This window comes from Sorex fumeus, unplaced genomic scaffold, assembly GCF_029834395.1.
Source record: "Sorex fumeus unplaced genomic scaffold, SorFum_2.1 ptg000149l, whole genome shotgun sequence".
In the NCBI taxonomy this organism is placed as follows: Eukaryota; Metazoa; Chordata; class Mammalia; order Eulipotyphla; family Soricidae; genus Sorex; species Sorex fumeus.
Genome location: NW_026606206.1, coordinates 6,682,840 through 6,707,150, shown reverse-complemented (window position 1 = coordinate 6,707,150; position 24,311 = coordinate 6,682,840). Strand labels below are relative to the sequence as shown.

Sequence of the window (24,311 nt, the reverse complement as noted above, 5' to 3'; positions counted from 1 at the left end):
GGGAAAGGGCAGCTCAGATAGAGAAGGGAGCACCAAGTAAAGGATGTTTGGAGGATCCTCCCAGGAGGGGAGATGCATGTTGAAAGTAGACTATGGACTGAATATGATTGCCACTCAATGTCTCTTTTGCAGACCACGACACCCAAAAGGAGAGAGAGAACACAAGGGAACGCCCTGCCACAGAGACAGGGTGGGATGGGGAGGATGGGGGTGGGAGGGATACTGGGATCCGTGGTGGTGGAAAATGGGCACTGGTGGAGGGATGGGTACTCGAACATTGTATAATCGAAACCCAAGCACAAAAATTTGTAAATCTAAAAAAAAAATCTGGAACATAATAAGTATTTGTTGAATAAATGAAAAAAAAATGAAGGAACAGGGTCAGAGTGAGAGTACAGTGGGAAGGCTGTTTGCTCTCCACAGGCTGACCCAGGTTCCATCTCCGGCATATCTCATGTGGTTCCTGAGCACTGCCGGAAGTAATTCCTAAGTGCAGAGCCAAAAGTAACCCCTGATCATCACTGGGTGTGATCCAGAAAGCAAACAAACAAATTAAAAAAAGGAAATTCTGGGCAGGGGATGCAGCACTGTGTGACTTTCGATTGACCCCCTGGCACTGCATGTTCGCCAAGTAGTGCTGGGTGTGGCCCGAGTATTTTTCCTACAAGTGCAGCAACAAGAACTAACAGCAAAAGGCACTGGGGGTACATGTGACACCCCCACGGCTGGATCTTAAAGGAATTCTGTCAGAAAAAGAAAGACAAATACTGTATGCTTTTATTCATTCATTCATTCATTCATCATCCTGTTATTCGTCGATTGCCTCGAGCAGGTCCCAGTAACGTCTCTTTCATCCTAGCCCTGAGATTATTTCAAGGCTCTTTAGGAGAATGAGACCCATCATTGTTACTGGTATTTGGCATATTTGGTACGCCACGGGGAGTTTGCCAGACTCTGCCACGTGGGCAGGCTACATTCGGTAGCCTGCCAGTTTGTCCAAAGTAGGAATGAGATAATAAGATGTCATAAATATGTTTTTATATCTTTGTAGAATCTAAAAAAGACACAGAAAGGAGAGTACTGGAAACCGGGGGATCAGGGAAAAGCCGGTCAAAGATTACCACTTCCGAATGCAAAATAAGTAAATTCTGGGAATCTACCACGCAGTATGGTGTCTGGTGTCTACAAGAGCTGCTAAGCAAAGAGATATGATATCCTGTCCCCACCTGCAAGCTGTTATTCTTTAAGGTCAGGAGCGTGTTAAGTAACCAAACTGTGATATGCACATAAAATAATCATATCATACAAGAAAAATTTACATCCTGTTGTAGGTTTGTTATATATGCCAAAAACATTGGAAAAATAAAGAATCTTAAACAACAAAGAGTTTCATCTTTCTGTGGCAGAAAAGTAATAAACAGTGAGGGAGTGAAAAGTAATAAAAGGATTCCTACATCACCTTTGAACCCAGAGAACTGAGAGGAGAGGGAGAAGGAAAGACATCAAGATAGGAAGAAAATGAGAAGGGAAAGGAATGGGCGAGCGGGGTGGGGCCTTGAGTGCATCAGGAATGGTGGGAGTGGTATATGTTCTCAGAGTCAGAACACTGAAGACATCACGTGACGCAGAGCACAACATCCAAAGTTCAATATGTGCCTGTCAAGGTTGGGGAGGGATGGGCGGAGGGCAGGAGGAAGCATGGGGTCACTGGTTGGAAGCAAGTTGACACGAACGGTGGGATCCGTGCTAGAACATTATATGTCCAAAACTCAACGATCAATCACTTGGTAAATCACAGTTCTTTAAATACCAATTTAAAAAAAACTGCCAAGTGTTTTATCTTCATTAGAAAAAACACCAATGAATACTATAAAGAAAAGTGTTCTAAATAAATAGAAAATGAGAACATTCTACCTTCTCAGATCGCATTGTATGTGGCTACAATGTCATATTAGTTATGAATATGGATTGAAAAATAAGCAAATGGTAAACAACATATCTAATAGTGGTGGTACTTTATCTTTCTTACTTAATTTAAAAAACTTATTACTTAAAAATATATATCCATATATCCATGATGGGTCTCATTCTGCGAACCCTGAAAGAGCCTTGAATGTGGCACTTTTTAGATTCTCAGGGCTAGGAAGAAGGAGACGTTACTGGTGCCTGCTCGAGGAAATCGACGAACAACAGGATGATCGTAATCGTGATCCGTTGTAGAAAATTTAATAAATTTTATGTCAAGGAAAAAAGTCCCACATAATTTCCTGCCTCAGTATTATCATTATCAGTCTTTTTCTTTTTAAGTCTTGCTCTTTTTTTTCCTAGTTCCTCAAGACTGAAAAGTTAAGGATTAGATTTGAGTCTTTGTTTTAATGTAGGTATTTGCTCTGAGAACTGTCTTCTTTGCATGCCATAAATTTGGGGCTCAATTGGTAATCTGGGAGTGTGTAGTTAAACCTTCAACTACTTGCAAATTTTCCAGTTTTTTTTCTTTATTGATTTATTCAATTGGGGTTAGAGATAAACCCGAAATGACATCAGACATTTTTTTTTTTTAAATAATGTAGGTGTACTACTACTTGTTCAGCCATTGATTAAGCTGATTGAATTGGGCATGAACTCCATGACATTAGACTTTCACAATTTACTGAGACTTGTTTTGTAGCCTAACATATTCTGTCTTAAAAAGTAGTCCATGAGGGGCTGGAGCGATAGCACAGCGGGTAGGGAGTTTGCCTTGCACGCAGCCAACATGGCCAACACAGGTTCGATTCCCAGCATCCCATATGGTCCCCCGAGCACCGCCAGGAGTGATTCCTGAGTACATGAGCCAGGAGTAACCCCTGAGCATCGCCAGGTGTGACCCAAAAAGCAAAAGCAAAAAAAAAAGTAGTCCATGAGACTAACTACCATTAACATTAACATTATATATTTCACTAGAATTTTGTTTTACATATCAATATACAGACCAATAACTACAGGTGAGTGAAAAATCTGTACCTATAAAGTATACATTTAATGCAACATTTTATTGATTACATACTATTCCATTATTTAATTTATCTTAGTGGATTTAACTAACATAATCAAATATTGGAAATATTCCTATAACAAAATAGGATTCAAATACCTATGGCATTCCTAAATTCCTGACTGACATACACATAGCCTCAATTACTAAGTGATTTCTACTCTAACAGCCCAAACTCTTCTAAAAAATATTTTATAACGATACACATCATAAAGTCAGAAAATAAGTAAAAAATAAAAATTATATCTTACCTTGAATTTTCTTAAAAACTCTGGAATTCATAAACTTTAGAAATCTATCTGCATAAAAACTTGGTCTATGAACTGAAACAGTGTCCTGAAAAGACAAATCAAGTGTTAGGGAGTTCCTCTAGACAGCGCACTTCAGAAGAAGGGTTTACACAACTGGTTTCTCTGTGAGTTGGTGAGGGAATCACTTCTCATGGAACTTGGGGGACATATGTGGTGCCAGGAATCAAACCAGGGTTGACTACATTTCAGGCAAATGCCCTACCTGCTGTGCTGTTCCTTTGGCCCCAGAAGGAGCTTTGAAATTCTCTTTTTTACATGCAGACAATTGATACCTCAAATGTCTTCAGATATGAAAAACACTCGCAGTCATAAACAAAAACTGGAGACATAAGCAAGGAAAATAGCACAAAGGCAAGAGATATGGAGATTGGGGCTGGAGAGATAGTACAGCAGGTATGGCATTTGCTTTGCATGTGGCCGACCTGGGTTTCATCCCCGAGCACTGCCAGGAGTAACTCCCGAGTGCACAGCCAGGAGTAATCGCTGAGCATTGCTGGGTGTGGCCCACAAAACAAAAAACAAACTCAAAAAAAGAGACATGGAGGTAGAGAAAGAAAAATATGTGTTACTGTATCTCCAAGTGGTAAGATATGGAGACACTAGTCAGAGGGCTCGGAGACCAGGCTGATGGCTGACCCCTGCTCCATGGAATTATTTTCCATTACGCAGAACTGGATTGGATTAAGTTTTAAATTCAATTCTCTAATGGTTGGCCCGAGTCTTTAGGAAGAAAAGGGCAAATTATTATAAGTTCTGGAAAGAGGCTGATAGAGTTCATTTAGTCAGAAGTCATTTGCTTGCTAGTCACTTCTAGAAATAGCACATTTGCTTATTTAATAGTAAAACTCCAAAAAAAAAAATTAAGATTAGAGCATACAAAATGCCTGCAATGGGTTTGGAAAAAAAATATATACACACATTAGATCATAGGTCCAGAGACTTGATTTTGACATTGGTACGAATTGTATAAAGGAAGTGATCCTGGGGAACGATAGTGGCTCCATGCCTCAGTCTCCCCATCTATGAAACAGGATACTGAATGAGACATAAGGGAACGGTGGGATTAGCAGGCTATGGAGGACACAGCTTGGAGGAACACGTTACAATGACCACATGATAATGGTCTGCAGCCCAGGGATTCTCCAACCTTTCTTTCCACTTTCCTCTTACTGTTGCCAAAGTTTTCATGACACCCCTGGTTCCCCCACGGTCCAGTCAGCTGTCCGCAGTGTCAGAAGGTAGGCTCTAAACTATCCACAATGGTGCATAGAAGGTGGGAAAAGTCCCTCTGCTTGCACGTGTACTCTATTGGGTATCCTGGAAGCAACCATTGGAAGGGACATATTCACAGGCCCAGTTATTGAGAAATAAGGCGGGATACAGGATGAGTAACACTCAGCCCATGTTCTCCTAGAGAAGCTGGACTGTGGCTCTCTTTGGGAGAGCAGAGAGCATGGAGGGAGAGAGAGGGGGAGGGAGTAAAAAAGAAAAGGGAGAGATAACAAAGAAGGGAGGGAGGGAGAGGAGAGAGAGAGAGAGAGAGAGAGAGAGAGAGAGAGAGAGAGAGAGAGAGAGAGAAGGGCAGGGAAGGGAATGGAAGGGAAGGGCAGGGCAGGGAAGGGAAGGGAAGGGAAGGGAAGGGAAGGGAAGGGAAGGGAAGGGAAGGGAAGGGAAGGGAAGGGAAGGGAAGAAAAGGCTTACACAAGGGAGAGTAGTAGTGGAGAGTGAAAGAGAAAAGACTAAATTTTTTTTCCGGGGAGGGGATGGGGAGGTGACACCCAGCAAGGCTCAGGGGTTACTCCAGGCTCAACAATCAGAAATTGCTTCTGGCAGTGCTTGGAGGACCATATGGGATGCCGGGGATCAAATTTGGGTCGACTGTGTGCAACACAAAAGCCCTACCCACTGTACTATCCCTCTGGCCCCAAGACTACATTCTTAGGCTACATCTGCTGTGCTCAGGGCTTACTTCTAGCTCTGCACTCAGTAATCACTCCTGTCAAGCTCAAGGTACCAGGACTGGGTACCTGAGGACTGGGGGAGAGACCTTTGGCAGGCTGAGTACAAGGCAGAGTCCTATATGTTGCACTCTCATTCTCTGGGTCCAAAAACCAGCACCCTTGAATCATGTAATGTTTTTAACAACTTCGAGTTTTTCACTTCCCGTATTATGTGTTTGCACCATTGGGAGCAATAACGTGCCTTGTTTTTGAAACATTCACAGGAGCCTAGTGAGCAGGTGCTAGGTTTTATTAGGGTGCCTCTGGCAGAGGTGGGAAGCCAGACTAAGGAATGCAGATAACAGACCAGGAATGTTAAGATGTGGCTAGTAAAGCAGGAACCCAGGGGCCTTATCTAGGGCTAGACCCAGACAGTCAGGCTCTAACCCTTCTGCTGAGAGGGCTTGTGAGACCTGCTAACTATTGATCTTCCCTCTAAGCAAGCATTCTCCTCTTCCTTCTCCTCATTTCAGAGCTGGGCTCTTCAAAGTCTGCACAGGAAGAAGACATCATTTGGTTTTCCTGGGCTCCTTCTACCCACAAGGACACACTCGGCAATGCACAGGGGTTACTCCTGGCTCTGCGCTCAGGAATTACCCCTGGCGGTGCTCAGGGGATCATATGGGATGCTAGGAATCGAACCCGGGTTGGCCGCGTGCAAGGCAAAAGCCCTACCAGCTGTGCTATTGCTCCAGCCCCAAGAGTAAAGGTTTTAAGAGACTTCCTTTTCTCCTCTCCTCTTCAGATCTAGTGACAAGGTTTGCTAGACATACTTTCAAGACTGAGAGAAATCAGAAATCTCTTTAATTTCATAAGAAACCCAAGACACTCACCCCATCATAAACAAGAGCTTTCCAGGAATGCTCTAACCTCTTCATTAACCTAAGCAGAAAAATAAAAATGAGAATGTACAATCACTCCCATGTGTTGAATTTTCAAAACTGTTCAGTCATTTCAAAGTGAGGAGATCACTTCCCGGTATTTCTTACCTATAGGACTGCAGAATATCAATAATACCCATAAATAAAAGTAATTTTTCTCCTCTATGGCTTTTAGCTGGAATGCCTCCCATTCTGTTGATGGAACAAAAATATATTTTAGGATATAAGCACAGGAAGTCAACGACAATTTCTGTTAAATAGACTACAAGTGAAAAGGAATAATCATTAAGAATTTTGAATATCTTGGGGCTGGAGCAATAGCACGGCGGGTAGGGCATTTGCCTTGCATGTGACCGACCCAGGTTTGAACCCCGGCATCCCATATGGTCCCCTGAGCACTGCTGGGAGTAATTCCTGAGTGCAAAGCCAGAAGTAACCCCTGAGCATTGCTGGGTGTGACCCAAAAAGAAAAAAAAGAATTTTGAACTATCTCTCCCTGAAGATTTTTCTTTTCATTTATCTCAGTTAAAGACTTCTCGGAAATCCAGACTGATGTATTTCTCACAGAGAACAATACCATCATTGTGCTCTACAGAGCTGGGTGGGAAGAATTCAAGCAAAGATGTACCCTATTTGAAAACTATGAACAAGAGCTTTAAAAATTTTGCTTTTGTAATATGTGCGACTTTTATATGTTAAATATCAGATTTTGAAATAAAATAGAGGAAAGCATAAAATATATAAATGTCTTTATAGGATGCAAAGATAAACATCATTAACATTTGGGATATATTTCCTCTCTCTCTCTCTCTCTGTGCGTGTGTATGTGTGTATACTCAGTATTCCACAAAAGGGATTATTTAACACATGTTATAATATGAAAATTTCACTGGCTACATGATGTTATTTTTCCATACTAAATAATATTGTTGCCTGTGGAGAATTTCATCTTATATAGAATAACTACTTTAATTGGTTGTTGAACACTCAGATGCATTTGCAAGCAAGCATTAATGAATGTTAAATATGTATACATTTCTTCTATAAAAATGAAATATGTCTGGATTTAGTAACATAAAATTCTAAAGGTTAGGTACCTATGAAAAAAGGGAAATGAATTTTTTGTTTCATTGCTCAGCTAGTACACACTTAGAGGAAAAAGCTGATCATTGTAACAATTATCTTTAGTTATCATGGTTTCTCGTAGTTAATAGACACTTTATACAACCAGTTTTGCTGCTAGCAGCACATCTGGCTGAGGTAAAAGACCACATACGCCTGGGTCAAAACAAAACTCTGAATTACAAGGTTTCACAACTTTGCATAAAACCTATTGATTCAACATTTATTTCCCCTGTTGTGGTAGATGTTTTGAATTAACAGTAAATGGAGATAAATATATTTTAGCCATTGCTTAAAAAAGGAGTCAATTTTAAGAAGAAATGAACTGAATGAAAGTATGATGATTAGGAGCTCTTCATTAATGAACACAAATGTAGATTGACTTATCCTGGTTTTGTGTCAGGTAAGAACTGATTCTCAAAGACCGCTCCAGGAACATGGCTGGGTTGAATATCCCATCAGGAGGGCAGGCACTTACGTGTCTTGGTTCTCTGTAATGCTCCCATCTCCAGACTTCCCTGGACCCTGAATGGACTCCATTGCTGTGGAATAAAGGACCTTCTGCACCCCAGGTCGCTTGGCATCAGGTACATTTTGAGAGCTCTCCTCTTCCTTCTCTTTCTGGGAATGGTCCAAGATGTGGATTCCCAGCAAAAGGCTATAGTCCATGATTTTAAAACTTTCCAAGACCTGGAAAAGGAAAAGCACCCAGAAGCAAGTCAACCCCGATGACCAGGAGGTCCCACTGGTACAGAGAATCAGAAGATTCTTGATAGGGACAAACCTATAGGGATTGACAGAAGGAGGAAAACGGAAAATGAAAACAGTTGAGGATATAATTAGGGAATATATAAGAAACATTTGGATAATAATTTCTATTCAGACCCAAGGAGCGTTTCTTTTCTTAGCCCTACATGAGTGCTTCACATATAGCCTTTTTGAACTCTTTTTCTACATGCCAGATGGAGAAACAGTTCACTTGAATGTACTTCCTGCAATTCCATGAGCTAGTTACTAGCCTTGTCTCCGTTTTACAGATGAAAAATAAAAGATACCAGTGATAGAGTAGTCTGACCAATGTCAACAAAGCTTGTAAGTACATAGTGGAGATCTGAATTCAGGTAGGTAATCGACTCTTTTGATATTGACTTAATCCAGGTTAGATCCAGGTAGGAACTGATTCTCAAAGAGCTCCAGGAACATGGCTGGGTTGAATAACCCCATGATATGGGCTGCCCCAGTCAGGAGGGTTCAGGAGGGCAGGCACTCAGATGTCTGGGTTCACTATAATGCTCCCACTCCAGATTTCCCTGAACTGAGTAGTGGAATAGAATCAACCCTTCATCTATTCTTCACTCCCCCACCTCCATTTTCATTGAGGTACTGTGATTTGTGCTGGAGCGATAGCACAGTGGGTAGGGCGTTTGCCTTGCAAGCGGCCAACATGGCCAACCCAAGTTCGATTCCTCCACCCCTCTTGGAGAGCCCGACAAGCTACCGAGAGTATCTCGCCCGCATGGCAGAGTCTGGCAAGCCACCCGTGATGTATTCCATATGCCAAACACAGTAACAAGTGTCACAATGGAGACGTTACTGGGACCACTCGAGCAAATAGATGAACAACGGGAGGACAGTGACAGTGACTGTGATTTGTAATACTGTCAATGACAGTCTCCTACATATATCATTCCAATGCAACACCCACTTCCAGAGAGCCTACTTTCCTCCACCATTATCCCAAAGGTATCTCCCACCTCCTCTCTTCCAATTCTTCCCATAAACTCAATTCTGTGCATTCCCTTTTTGGTTCTGTTGACCACCTGCTGATCCCTTATTGTGTATCTTTATATTCCACACAAGGTTGATCATTTTGTGTCTGTCCCTCTCCTTCTGACTGACTTCACTCAGCATGATATATTCTAGTTTCATCTATGTAGTATCAAACTGCATGATTTGTTATTTATTACGGCTCCATAGCATACCACAACTTCTTGATCTATTCATCCATAGTTGGATATTTGGATTGTTTTAATATCCTGGAGGCTGTACTAAGTGCTCCAAAAAAAAAAAAACAGGTGTGCATACATCCCTCTAAATTAATGTTTTGGATCAGATGGCATTTACAGTCTTAAGCACAAAGGCATAAAAACCAACAATCAATGGTCTCTACAAACTTGTACATCCTTCAGCAATAAGACTGAGCTAGAATGTGTTTTTGCCTGGGCTATATTTTCAAAATCTTTTAAATTTTTTTTTACAAAAATTGAATCACCATGCGATTAGACAGTTACAAAGTTCTTCATGATTGGGTTTCAGTCATACAACGTTCCAACACCCATCCCTTTGGCAGTGTACATTTTCCCACCAATGTCCCCAGTTTCCCTCTTGACACTACTCTCAAAATCTTAAATTTTCTGAATTATAGCAATCTCCCATTCAAAATGATGATTCAGTTTCCTGCAGTGACTCTTGAACAAGAATTACGATTTCAACAAAGAACAAGACTTAAATACTTAATTTATACACACAGCAAGCAGTGGGAGAAGAGACGGAATTAAAAATTGCCAAGATGTGGACTGGAGAGATAGGACAGCAGGAAGGGGACTGCCTTGCATGTGGTTGACCTGAGTTTGACCCCTGGCACCCAATATGGTCCCCTAATTACTGCCAGGAGAAACATCTGAGTAATGAGCCAGGAGTAACCCCTGAATATCTCAAGGTATGCCCCAAACAAACAAACACCCAATAAAAATTGCAAGGTGTACTCAAAGGAGGCAGCAATGCTTTGAGAGGAAAAAAAAACCAGAAGATGAAGTCAAGGTAAGAGAGTGACATTAGCTCTGCTTGTAGACAAGCTTGAATGCTCAGCTTGGATGGAGAAAGAACGTTCAGGAAAAGTGGCTGAAAACTGGCTATTTCCCTCTACGGTAAAGTAGATTGTTGCTAACAGTTTGCACAGGATTCTCTTCCACAACAGATTTTTTTTTAATGCCTGAAATTTCTCAAATGTACCAACTGCTGTGGAAGTCAAAACGGCACAGAAAATAAACACACCCACAGTGGCAGGCAGCTAGCTCCCAACCAACATGATAATCTGTCCCTATGCCCTTGTGAGAAAATGCCTTTGAAGTTCAGAGCCCACAGAAACTTATTTTTGGGTCACAGTCGGCTGTTCATACTAAAGGCTCTGTGCTCAGGAATGACTCTTGGTGGAGCTCCTGGGACTATACATGGTGTTGGCGATGGAATCTGGGCTGGTTACATGCAAGGCAAACATTTTACCTTCTCTCTCCTCTCTCTCTGACCCCATAGAAATTTTTTTGACCAGGATGGACTCACAAGAAGGTTATGCTTCTCTTTCTCCTTAAGTTCAACTGGCTTTGAATGTGATAGTTATGATATATGATATGATACATATGATATATGAAACAGGCGGCCAGACCTAAAGACCCACTGAGCCTGCCACTTCATGGTGATATGACATTTTGACAACAGTCTTTGTGAACTATGGCATATGGAGGCCTTGAGAATAAAGGTGCTCTAACATTCGGTCTTTTTTTTTTTTTTTTTTTTTTTTTTGCTTTTTGGGTCACACCTGGCGATGCACAGAATTTACTCCTGACTTTGCACTCAGGAATTACTCCTGGTGGTGCTCAGGAGACCATATGGGATGCTGGGAATTGAACCCAGGTTGGCCCTGTGCAAGGCAAACACCCTACCTGCTGTGCTATTGCTCCAGACCCTATCCTTTGGTCTTAAACAGTTTTGTCACCAATAAAGAAAACAGAAATACAAGCGAAAACTGCATTGTTTTGGGCACCTTTCACCGTGCAGTATACTAAGTATTTGCAGAAAGGAGGCAGGTGTACGGTGAGGGCAGAATCTGATTATTTAAGAGGCTTAGTCCATGAACAAGGTTGGCCAGACAGCCACATGGAACCAGTCCCACTGGAGGAATGACACCAAGATTAGAGGAAGAAGGAAAGGTCCTGGGTAAAGCTCCTCATAACTCACCCTACACTTATACACTGGACCCACAGGCTGCTCTCAGGGGAGGTTCATCAGTGTCTGTGATAAAGTTGCATGGAGCCAAGGGGCGGGGGAAATCAAGACACCTGTGCTTTGGTGACCAAGGACCTACCCTCTTTAAACAAAACACCCAGAGAGAATGGATATTTTATTTACATAGACACACAGGGAGAAGGATGTGTACAGGATATAGCTTTCCGTCTTCACTGGGGCACCTTGGAGGGGGACAGGTTGAGTTTCCCTCCCCATCCCAAGCAGAACCCCGGTAGTCGAAACCTTCCAGAACCCAGCTGAAGCCATGCTCAAGGCCACTCTCCACATACTCAGATGAGCCTCACTCACGAAGGAACCTGCAGAGGAATGCAGATATGTGGGCCCCGTGGCTGAGATCTCCAAGCCTGCTCGGATCGGGACTGGGCCTCCTCTACCCAGATCCCCAGTTTTTCAGTAGCTTGGCAGTCACACCCACAAACTGCCCTTGGTGCCCTGTAATCTCATCAGTGGCCAAGATCCTGAGACTATAAAATAAAGCTCCCGGAAGAGAGTGATGCAGTATTTCCTGAAGTACGCAGCTGCATTTGCAGCTGCACGACCTCAAATTCTAGCCCACTGATGTACCTAAAGCAGAACACATTTGTTTTTATTTTATTTTTTGCTTTTTGGGTCACACCCGGTGATGCACAGGGGTCACTCCTGGCTATGCACTCAGGAATTATCCCTGGCGGTGCTCAGGGGACCATATGGGATGCTGGGAATCGAACCCGGATCGGCCGTGTGCAAGGCAAACACCCTACCCGCTGTGCTATCTCTCCAGCCCCGACATTTGTTTGTTTTTAACATACTTGCTTGTATTCTCTTATATGCGGGCTTCAATGGCCTCCGAATGAAATACAACAACCGTCACACACTTCCCTCTTATTGTGGTGGGAAGATGCTGGCTGGTGGTGTGGGTGTTTGAATATTATCTATAATGAACTATTGTGAGCTACTTTATGAAAATACAGTGTATAAAAATCACAAAAAAAAAAGGATGTAGCTTTCCAAATTCCCCATCAGGCTGAAAGGATGGTTTCAGATCAGTGCCCACCTTTGACAGCTTCTAAAATCCTGCACCGGATCTCCACCAACAGACGCTCATTTTCCTAGTCATCTTGATAGAATGATACCACCTCCCTTCTCAGAGAAACTACTAGAACAGCACAAGCTGGCTACAGGACATGGACTGTAATCTTAGGCAGGGCAGATACCACCTCCTGGTGATAACACCTTTCCCCTCATCTCCTCCTACAGAATGATGACAGTTCCATTGCCTGCTGCGTGAGGGTTTATACAATTAAAAGAGACTTAGGAGGGTCAAGAGCCCAGAGACTATCCAGAATAAAGAAAGTGCTCAATTAAATGGCAGTGCTCATCATCATGATTATAATTCACGGTGATTCACTACCCACGCCTGTGTGAGAGACGACAGGTTTCAGCTTGAAGTAAACACCCTGGGAGCCAGAATTCTGAAAACAAACATTCATAAAAACCCCACAGAGGCATGACTGTATTTCTAGTCTACTTATCAATGCTTTTTTTGCAAGTCCGGATGTTTTTGGATATGCTGGAGTTGGTGGGGGCCTATCAGCACTACAGGGACAGGCCTCTGACATAGCAGTTCTGGTCAATGCCTACAAAATAATGATCTGATGGCCTGGCTGAGGCTTTGACGTTTGCACAGTGAACTTGAACAAACTTCAAAGCCTCATATCCTGCACACACCCAGCTTCCCAGTGACAAGTTTCCTCCCAGAGCTCAACACTGGCGTGAAAGGCAAATCCAACACAGATTCTGTAACGACACTGTGAATGTTTGCAACAGGTGAACAGTGTGGGAAAGTAAGGATGGGAAAGGTATAAGGGACTGATGGACACCATCATGTTTATTTCCCTTGTCTCCATCTCTAAAGCATCCGCAAATGAATGAATCTTATTTGTTAAAAGGTTTTACAAAAGGTCAGGGTGTGAGCTTGCCATAATGACCCCTGAGCTCCAATGGGCATGGCCCCGGGGTGCCCAGAGGCAACAGGCCTAAGCAGCTCCATTCCACTGGACCTCAGCACTGATCTGCCAGGGCCTCACTGCAGGGTTGAGGAGGTCCACTTAGCCTGGACCCTAAGTGCTACTTAAGATGCTTCTAGAAAAAAACTTTATAAAATAACTTTTCTTACAACGTGTACTTTGTCTCCTTTTCCTATCTAAGGTCTGACCAAACAAAACATGCACATTTTATGTGTTAAGAAATAAAGGGTCTGGGGCTGGAACAATAGCACAGCGGGTAGGGCATTTGCCTTGCAAGCGGCGAACCGGGGTTCAATTCCCAGCATCCCATATGGTCCCCCGAGCACTGCCAGGAGTAATTCCTGAGTGCAGAGCCAGGAGCAACCCCTGAGTATTGCCGGGTGTGACCCAAAAATAAAACAACAACAACAACAAAAGAAATAAAGGGTCAGAGAGATAGTGCAGGGGCAAGGTCTTGCATGCCTCTGGCTCCAGTTTAATTCCTGGTACCATTTATGGTTCCCTGATCACCAGTTGGAGTCAATCCTGAGCAGAGAACCAGGAATAAACCCCTGGGCACCAGCAGTTTTGATTCTATCCTCTCTTCTAATCTCCACCCTACTTTTTTTTTTCTTTTTGGTCACACCTGGCGATGCTCAGGGGTTACTTCTGGCTCATGCACTCAGGAATTGCTCCTGGTGGTGCTCGGGGGACCCTATGGGATGCTGGGAATCGAACCTGTGTCGGCCATGTTGGCTGAGTGCAAGGCAAACGCCCTACTCGCTGTGCTATTGCTCCAGCCCCTCCACCCTACTTTTTAACTTTCTCCTTCTTTTGGGGGTGATTTTTATTGGGGGGGAGAAAGTGAAAGCTAAGTACTCTTGACTTGTTGCTTAAGGGTTGCTCTTGGCAGTGTTTGGGGGACCATGTAGTGCTAGGGACTGAATTTAGGCCACAGGCATGCATAATATGTATTGTAGCCCATCAAATATCTCTCTGGACCCATGTGGTTCACTTTCAATTTCTGATGCTATTGCCATGATTTAAGTGGTCCAATATTTGTTCTGGATCACTGAAAAAAAAATTCACGAGAGAATAAACGAGGAAAAAGTCACCAACAGAGATTCATCTTCTCTGTACTCAATTGAATGGCCAGCATCCCTGAATATGCTCCACTCTCTTTAGGATGTCAGAGTCCTAGTTTCAGAGTGAAACATTTAATGAAGAGAAATTCAATTCCTGGTGTGTGGAAAGTTAACTATGATAGCTGGGATTTAATGGCAAGTCACCAGTCATAAAAAAATTTTTAAGAAAAAGAAAAATATGTAAGCACCTACTGGAAATATAATAAAAAATGTAATAAAAAAATTCTGGGAACAGATTTCATTTAAGTGCCTCGCAGATTTCCCTCAATTAAGACCAAAATAGTTCTGTTATTCATATCCTCTCAATTCTTTAAAGGAATCAATAAAGCTGCCAAAATCTTACTATGTGTGAAAGTGGAGAATGTGCCACCCTCAGCTACGTGACAAACACCAATCAGTTGCGTATGTCTCTCAGGCTCACATTTTCCTTCCAGAATGTCTATCTGGCATCATGGGTGCTGGTGTGTCCTGGACCTGAGCATCTGTCATGCAAAACACCTGGTGCAAAGCAAACACAGGTGCCCAGCTGTCAAACTTGGACAAGATATTAATTTCCCACCTGTAACACCAAAACAAAAGTAGGAATGATACACAGATATATATAAAACTAAGATCACATTGGAGTACTCCAGTGCTTTTTTCAAGGCCAGATTTTTCCCCCTTCTTTCTGAAGGACAATTTATGTGGATGCTAGTATTGGACGATAGTAAAGAAAAAAAGTCACTGTCAAAGCAACTGGTATGATATCCTCAAGACATGATCACAACCATCTGGGCCTGACATTAAAGCACAGTCTCCAGGCTCTTGTGACTAGTGATGCATTGGGAGTAACAGTTTTCATGTATAATTTTTAGTAGATTTGGCAATACAGTAAAGGGAGACGGCCTGACTCAGAATGATTGGCATTGCTAGCCTCTTGTCATGACCAAGTCATAAGGAGGGGCCTGTCTTCATTTCCTATCATTGTGTCTTACTTGTTATTATATTAAAATCCATTATTAATTAGTCAATTTTATCGAATCACCGTGAGATACAGTTACAAAGCTTTCATGATTGAGCTTCAGTCATACAGTGATTGAACACCCATCCCTCCACCAGTGTACATTTTCCACCACCAAAGTCCCAGGTATCCCCCCTGCCACTCCCACCCTACCCCATCCCCTGCCTCTAGGACAGACAATTTCCCTTTTACTCTCTCTATTTTGGGCATTATGGTTTGCAATACAGATACTGAGAGGCCAGATGCATTTTTTTTTATCCTGTAGTTAGAAGGAGCCAGAGGCTGTCGTGGTTAAGCCCCCAAATTCTGGGCAAAATGCCCTCGTTTGACTTGTACCTCCCATTTGTCTTTGGAAAAAGAACAGACCCTTCCTAAATCTTGTATCCCAAGCTCTAAGAGATAATAGGGGCCTTATCTCAGAGTTAATAGAAAGGCTGGGTTGACGTAGGTGAGTATGTGACATCCAGCAGGTCCTCCAATAAAGGTTTTATAGTCTTGTTGTCATTGTTTCTCCTCCACTAGAATCATCTCTCTCTCAGCTACCGACTGTGTCGCTACCTCCTCTGCATTTTTTTTTGCCATCCTATTTTCTATTGTCTTCTAGACCCCTAACTAAAGTTAACTAAAATCCTCTCCAACTCTTTCTCTACTTAGCAGTAGTGACATTCCCTTTCTCTTTTGATATAAGTATTTGAATGTGTAGTCTGTACCAGTACCAGGGAAATTGTTCACTCTTCAGGCCTAAGTAAAGACAATGACACCATCCTCAAAATGCCACAAGCCTGAATTATAGATTACAATAAAACTTGTAATGAAACTAAGACATCTTATTATCTCATTCCTACTTTGGACAAACTGGCATGCTACTGAATGTAACCTGCTCACACGGGAGAGTCTGGCAAACTCCCCGTGGCGTACCCAATATGCCAAATACCAGTAACAATGATGGGTCTCATTCTCCTAACTCTGAAAGAGCCTTGAATATGGCACTTTTTAAAAAAAACCTCAGGGCTAGGACGAAGGAGACGTTACTGGGGCCTGCTCGAGGCAATCAACAAATAACAGGATGGTCGTGATCATGATCGTGAATAAAACTTGTACAAAAAAAGCAGGGATCTGTGAAGATGCTCACACAGGGACACTTATTTTTGACTACCTAACGATAATTCAAGTAAGAAATGATGATATTTGTATGAGGGTGGCAGCAAAGATATTTAAGGAAATGTGGATTAGAACCTTTTATGGGTATTTTTGAATGACCACTTCTGTATGCAAAATTTCTGAAGAGTCATCTTTAGTCTTAACTCATTCCTTAGCTCCAGTCCTAAAAATTCTTAATTGATATTCTAAACTCTGTACATAGTATTGCCATAAAACTAAACTCATTTTTCTTCTCAAAGCAATTCTTTCTCCTCACTTCTCTCATTTACTTAAAACCATTCTAATATGGATTTAAGACTCCATAACTCATTTCTCGTTGATTACGTAGTCCAATCCCATAACTCTCATTATCAAGACATTTGTCTTCTCTACTGCTCTGATTTCTATTCCCTCTCCCCGCCCTGCCTTCCAATTTATCCACTGCTGAGTTGGCATTAAGGCATCTGTTGCTATGGTCACAGTCACTTTCTCTTTGTTATTGGTATTCACCTCTCATATCTTTCAGGCTTAGTCAGATCAGAATTCTTTAATTACACCAAAACATGCCCTGCAGAGAGGTGTTTTTTTTTTCATTTGCTCATGTTCCTTTTTCTACATCACTGTTAAATCTTTACCAGTTTTTCAGAGTTTATCTTAATTCTTAGTGCCATGACAATTACACCCTTCACCTTATATAATGTTGGGGATATGTTTCACTTCTATAAGGTAAAGGTAAGGTAAAGGTAAAGGCCCTCCCGTTGATCGTCGATTTGCTCGAGCGTGCCCAGTAACGTCTCCATTGGAGACTTTGTTGTTACTGTGTTTGGCATATTGAATACTCTCGGTAGCTTGCCAGGCTCTCCGAGAGAGGCGGAGGAATCGAACTCGGGTCGGCCATGTTGGCCACTTGTAAGGCAAACGCCCTACCCGCTGTGCTATCGCTCTATAAATCCCAGCATATTATCCAAATCCCTCTGCAGAATAAAATTTGACTTTAGGTTACAGTGAATTTTCCTATTATGCACAAGACCACACAGGAGAGGCTTGCCTTACTTGTTGCTCCTTGCTGTGTGCTCTGACACAGACGAGACAGGTACTTGCTGTATTGCTTTCCATGTGAATAAGCAAGTCACAGCTAAAATACTCAGTGCCCTGACACAGAGGCAGGGTGGGATGGGGGGCGGGGGGGGGGGGGGAGAGATACTGGGATTGGTGGGGGTGGAGGATGGACACTGGTGGTGGGATGGGTACTCGATCATTGCATAACTGAAACCCAAGCACAACAACTTATAAGTCTACAACTGTACCTCATGTTGTTTCACCAAAATAAATAAATAAATAAATAAAATAAAATAAAATACTCAGTAGCAAGGAATGCACGACACTATACATTCTCTCTTCAAGAAAAGAACTTAATCTTGGCACTTGATGATGACAATGCTTGTGAAGAGTGTTCAGATGGAGAGCATTGACTGTGATTGTGAACCCTGTGTTGTCAGAGAAATAGTGATAAAAATCTATGTTTGCAAACCAACCCACAGCAGATGTATTTATCCATATTGTCAGGGGCAAGAATTAAGCTGTTGTACAGAGAGTCTAAATTTACTGTTCAGTAGGCACAGAATGGAATGGCAGATAAGGCAATCTTGTTTCGCTTTGTCTACACTAGGCTGAGCTAGGAGTCTAGTAAGAGATCACGTTTTTCTTTGGGAAGTCTTGGCCGAAGGTGCATATCAACTGCAAAAACGTTTAACCTTCGAAGGGTGTGTGGTGCTAGCAGGCCCTCAGTCAGGAGCTCTGCTCTGACCTGAAACCCATCTCAGAATTCCTTTCATGTCCTGTGCTCGTTTTTCTGCTTTTCATTCTGTAAGGAGAGAAAAGTAAAGCTAGCATTCAACTGAGAAATTACCAAATGAATCCCCAAAAGTTCTGAACAACAGGAATGTCATCTGGTTCAGTACCTGTGGAAAACAGTATGGGAGTTTCTTTTTTCTTTTTTTTTTTTTTTGGGAGTTTCTTTAAAATCTAAGAATGGTGCTTCCATATGACCTAGTGATTACAATTCTTAGTATCTATCCTAACACACACACACAAAATAATTTAAAAAGGTGTATGCACACCTATGTTCATTGCAAGTGCTGAGTACAACAGCCAGGATATGGAAGCCACCCAAAAGTCCAGAGAGAGATTAACGGATAAAGACGCAGTGGCATAGATGCACCTTCAGATACTGTGAGGCTGCAAGAAAATAGGAAAATTTGCAGTTTGTTGCAACTTGGATTGAACTGGAGGGTTTCATGTTAGATGAAATAATCTAAAGGGAGGACAGATATTGAATGATTTTATTCGTCTGTGGTCTAGAGAGACAAAATACGGGAACAATAATGAATGATGACAAATTCTTGGGATAGGTGAAGAGGTGCATTGAAGAAACATAAGGACATTGGTGGAGAACATCGGGCACCTTAGTGGTGGTAAAGTGTGGTAACTACACACCAAGACTATAAATATTAACATTATTACAAACATGTGACCTTAACCACAACAAAAAACCATGATTTAAAAAAAAACCCAACTGGTTCTGAATATTAAAAGACATAAAGGAAGGCAACATTTGTGGCCACGCGACATCTTATCATCTCATTCCTACTTTGGACAAACTGGCAGGCTACCGAATGTAACCTGTCCACACGGCAGAGTCTGGCAAACTCTCCATGGCGTACCCAATATGCCAAATACCAGTAACAATGATGGGTCTCATTCTCCTAACTCTGAAAAGAGCCTTGAATATGGCACTTTTTTAAAAAAATCTCAGGGCTAGGACAAAGGAGATGTTACTGGGGCCTGCTCGAGGCAATTGACAAATAACAGGATGGTTGTGATTGTGATTGTGATTGTGATAAAGGAAGGCGAGTACACATGACTAAAGTAATCTGTCAGTGATGCCTTCTACCAATGGAGGAAGAGGGTGATTCCAAGAGGAAAAGGGTAAGCTCTCGCAGAGCCCGGCAAGCTACCGAGAGTATCTCGCCTGCATGGCAAAGACTGGCAAGCTCCCTGTGACATATTCGATATGCCAAACACAGTAACAACAAGTCCCACAATGGAGACGTTACTGGGCCCGCTCGAGCAAATCGATGAACAACGGGAGGACAGTGCTACAGTGCTACAGATGTTGGGCAAGCAAGTCTAATAATTTTCCATGTCACAGAGACTCTTTTATCAGTTCACCTAATAACTGCTTTATAAGTACTTGCTATGTATGGGGCACTCTCTTGCTAAAAATCCTTCTGGCAGACTAGTCAATTTATGCTAAAATGGGAACCTCACCACACAGGCACACATGAATTTGATCAAGCTCAAGAACAGCTGCTAATATCAAAGAAAGGCTTTCTAGTGTTCTGTTCCCCAGGGGGGCGAAATAAACACCACCAAATACGAAGTCAAACTTAAATTCGACCAAATCTCTAGCTACGACAATCAATCTAGAGGGAAAAAAAAGAGAGAAGGGCATGTCAAAAGAGACCATTGAGATGTAAACGAATATCGAATACATCACAGGTAGCTTGCCAGGCTCTGCCAGGAGGGCGAGATCCTCTCAGTAGCTTGCTGGGCTCTCCAAGAGGGGCGGAGGAATCGAACTCGGGTCGGCCATGTGGCTGCGTGCAAGGCAAATGCCCTATGTATTCGATATGCCAAACACAGTAACAACAAAGTCTCCAATGGAGACGTTACTGGGCCCGCTGGAGCAAATCGATGAACAACGGGAGGACAGTGACAGTGACAGAGATGTAAACACAAAATCCAAGTTAAGGATTTAACAAATTAATTACTACAACAATGCAAATAGAAGCACTGCATGGAGTGCTTAACCAGGAGATCAGATTAAAACATTGATTCAAATGATTAAAAAGCTTCTAAAACAATTGCACTGTGCACTGTCCTCCCGTTGTTCATCAATTTACTCGAGTGGGCCCAGTAATGTCTCCATCGTGAGACTTGTTGTTACTGTGTTTGGCATCTCGGATATGTCACGGGGAGCTTGCCAGGCTTTGCCCTGTGGGCAAGATACTCTCGGCAGCTTGCCGGGCTCTCTGAGAGGGGCGGAGGAATCACAGAGGAATCGAACCTGGCTTGGCCAGCTGGCTACGCACAAGGCAAATGCCCTACCACTGTGCTATCGCTCCAGCCCTCTAAAACAGTTAGAAATATGAAAACTATTTGAAGTTCAATATGCATCATAAAAGTAAGTAAAGTAAAGTAAAGGCCCTCCCGTTGATCATCGATTTGCTCAAGCGGGCCCAGTAATGTCTCCATTGGAGACTTTGTTGTTACTGTGTCTGGCATATCGAATACGTCACGGGGAGCTTGCCAGGCTCTGCCGTGCGGGCGAGATGCTCTCGGTAGCTTGCCGGGCTCTCCGAGAGGGGAGGAGGAATCGAACTCGGGTTGGCCATGTTGGCTGCGTGCAAGGCAAACGCCCTACCGCTGTGCTATCGCTCCAGCCCTATGCATCATAACTTTTGAAAAGGCATGAATATATGATTATAGTTGTTTTTTTTTTTTCAGTTTGGTTTTGGGGTGGTGATCAAGGTTTACTCCTGGTGGGGGCTGGAGTGATAGCACAGAGGGTTAGGCGTTTGCCTTGCACGCGGCTGACCCAGGTTCGATTCCCAACATCCCATTCGGTCCCCTGAGCAATTCCAGGAGTAATTCCTGAGTGCAGAGCCAGGAGTAATCCCTGAGCATCGCCGGGAGTGACCCCCCCTCCAAAAAAAAAGCACACAAAAAAAGGTCTACTCCTGGTTCTGTGCTCAGGGATCACTCCTGAAGGGGCTCAGGAGATAAAATGGGGTCCCAGGGATCAAATCTGGGTTGGCGATGTGCAAGGCAAGAACACCCTGAGCACTGTACTATGTCTCTGGCCTCTGAGGCTACCTTTTTTTTTTTTTAAATAGAATTATTTGTTTTTAAGAGTTGTTACTAAATAGGTAGGAAAGTTAAATGACAATGGTGTCTGGGATGTGTTTCACTTTCTATGGTGGAGGGATGGTAGCAGGATAAAAAAAAAGATTAGTCATGAGTTGAAAACTATTAGAGCTGTTTACAAATACAGGAAGTTCATTAAAATACTCTGCTCAATTTTGTAATGGCTGACCTATTCAAAACTAAAGTTTAGCACCTTGATTTGAAAAGCATTTCTCCGCCTGCTTAATATTAACTTACAACTCATAATGACAGATCAGAGATAGTAGAGATAAAAACATTTTATATTTTTTGGCTTTTTGGGTCACACCCAGCGATGCCCAGGGGTTATTCCTGGCTCTACACTGACTTCTAGCAGTACTTGGGGACCACAAGGGATGCTGGGAATAGAGCCCAAATTTGCCGTGTGCAAGGCAAACACCCTACCCACTGTACTACTGCTCTAGCCCAATTTTGGATTATTATTTTTTTTAATTTTTAAATTTTTAAATTTTTTTTTAATGTAGGAGTACTGCTATTTATTCAACCACTGATTAGCTGATTAAATTGGGCACGAACTCCACAATTTTGGATCTTTAAATGAAAGTGGTTAAAGCAGAATAACTGCTGGGTTCCTTATTTGTGTCCCTGATCAAACTTTGATGGAATATCTAAAGAATAACCTCATTAATAAAATGTGGCGCTGACAGAAAGATGCATCAAGGAGCCTGAGAAGTTTTTCCAACTGGCTGAGAGTCCAGTCTTCAATGAAAGAGGTAATCATGGGCAAAAACACTTGCGGATTCAACAATCTGGCAATTCCAAACAGCATCCTGGAGATCTTCCGCAAAAGATATTCCTAGACAGATCAGCTTATGGAAAAATGAATCTAAGGTTTTGTCATTCCCCCTAAAGGAGGGACCACGCAGTACAGCAGCAGAAAGCCTCGCATATGCTTTGCCTCGTTGAAGCGAAATGCTGCCCTTCAAATTTCATTTCCTCAATAAAGGCAGAGTGTTCTTTGCTAATGTAATAATGAGAAAAAAACATTCTGTGAGAACGGCACACTTCTGACTTGTAAAGCAGACTGAAATAAATATTCCATCTTTAGCGCAATTGTGGCAATAACATGTTTTTCCCTGTGTCTGATGCTGTGGGTTAGAATTCTGGGTTGTGCTGGGTTAATCAGGACTTTTATCACTCACTTAAAAACCTTGATGTAGCACAAATAAACCTCATTGGCATTAGAAATAGCCACCTGTAATTTTAAAAGATTATCAATGGATGTATAAAAGATTTTTTTCCTCACCAGCTTCCGTGCTGACACACTTTGCTGCTGCTAATAAAGAGGTCTTAAAATGTTTCATAAATACATTTATAGTAATAAATTAAAATATCCCAATCCTTCCAATTATATATTTTCTGGTTGGCTTCACCATGGCATTAATGAACTGCTTTCCAATGACTTAAAAGTAGTTATGGAACTACATCAAATTAAAACTCTTTAGCCCAGCAAAAGAAACTCAGGCTATAATATAAAAAAAAATTCCTACTGAATGGGAGGAAATAATTGTATACAATACATCAGATATTGGGGCTGGAGTGATAGCACAGCAGGTAGGGCGTTTGCCTTGCATGCAGCCGATCCGGGTTTGATTCCCAGCATCCCATATGGTACCCTGAGCACCGCCAGGAGTAATTCCTGAGTGCAGAGCCAGGAGTAACTCCTGTGCATTGCTGGGTGTGATCCCAAAAGCAAAAAACAAATAAACAAACATCAGAGAAAGGGTTGATATCCAAGATCTACAAAGCACACACAAAACCCTACAACAAAAATTACAATGACCTCATCAACAAATGGGGTTAGCAGGTGAACAGACAGGTATCTCAAAGTCTGGATGGAAAACAAGCATATGAAGAAGTGCTTATCACTCATGATGAGGGAAATACAAATCAAAACAACAATGAGATATCAACTCATGCCCATGAGAATGGTACATATCAAAAGGTCTGGAAACAGCCAGTGTTGTTGGGGTTGTGGTGAAAAAGGAACCCTCATCCACTGTTGGTGGGAATATCCTTTGGTTCAGACTCTATGAAAAGCAATATGGGGATAGCTCCAAAAATGAGACTACGACTGGTGAGATCACTTCTCGGAATCTACAAACATAAAAACATTAATTTGAAAGCATATGCATATGCCTATGTTCACTGCAGCACTTAGTACAATAGCCAATATGTGGAAACAACTCAAATGCCCAGATATGGACGAATTAATCAAGAAGCTATGGTATGATAAAAATAAAATATATTTAAAAAATAAAATAAAATAAAAAGTATTCCCAGATCTTAAAAAATAAATTAAATTAAAAAATAAAAAAGTTATGATATACACACACACACAAGGGAAGACTATGCAGTTCTAAAAAAGATCAACATGGAGATAAACCTACATTTGGAAATCCTACACTTCTGATGTTTTTATCTTCCAAAAGTGGAGTGACAAAGGAGGGTCAGTACAAGCACTGAGGGGAGCTCAACTCTGAAGGAGAATATTTGTATTGAGAGGGGATGGTTAACACTAGAAACCGAAATAACAAAGCTTGGGGAAGTTAACTGAAATAAGCAAGAGTAGTGGTAACCAA

General features: G+C 42.1%; 1 protein-coding gene across 2 annotated transcripts in view; it reads right to left on the bottom strand.

Moving 5' to 3' along the window:
* Positions 1–24,311, bottom strand: part of PIP5K1B (phosphatidylinositol-4-phosphate 5-kinase type 1 beta) — a 403,907-nt gene that overhangs the window by 100,560 nt on the left and 279,036 nt on the right. For both annotated transcript variants that reach the window (XM_056106896.1, XM_056106897.1), the window contains exons 8-11: positions 7,827–8,038; positions 6,335–6,418; positions 6,179–6,227; positions 3,286–3,370 (exon numbers count right to left, since the gene is read on the bottom strand). In XM_056106896.1, the coding sequence (XP_055962871.1) occupies positions 3,286–3,370; positions 6,179–6,227; positions 6,335–6,418; positions 7,827–8,038 (430 nt within the window). The remainder of the gene's footprint in view (positions 1–3,285; positions 3,371–6,178; positions 6,228–6,334; positions 6,419–7,826; positions 8,039–24,311) is intronic.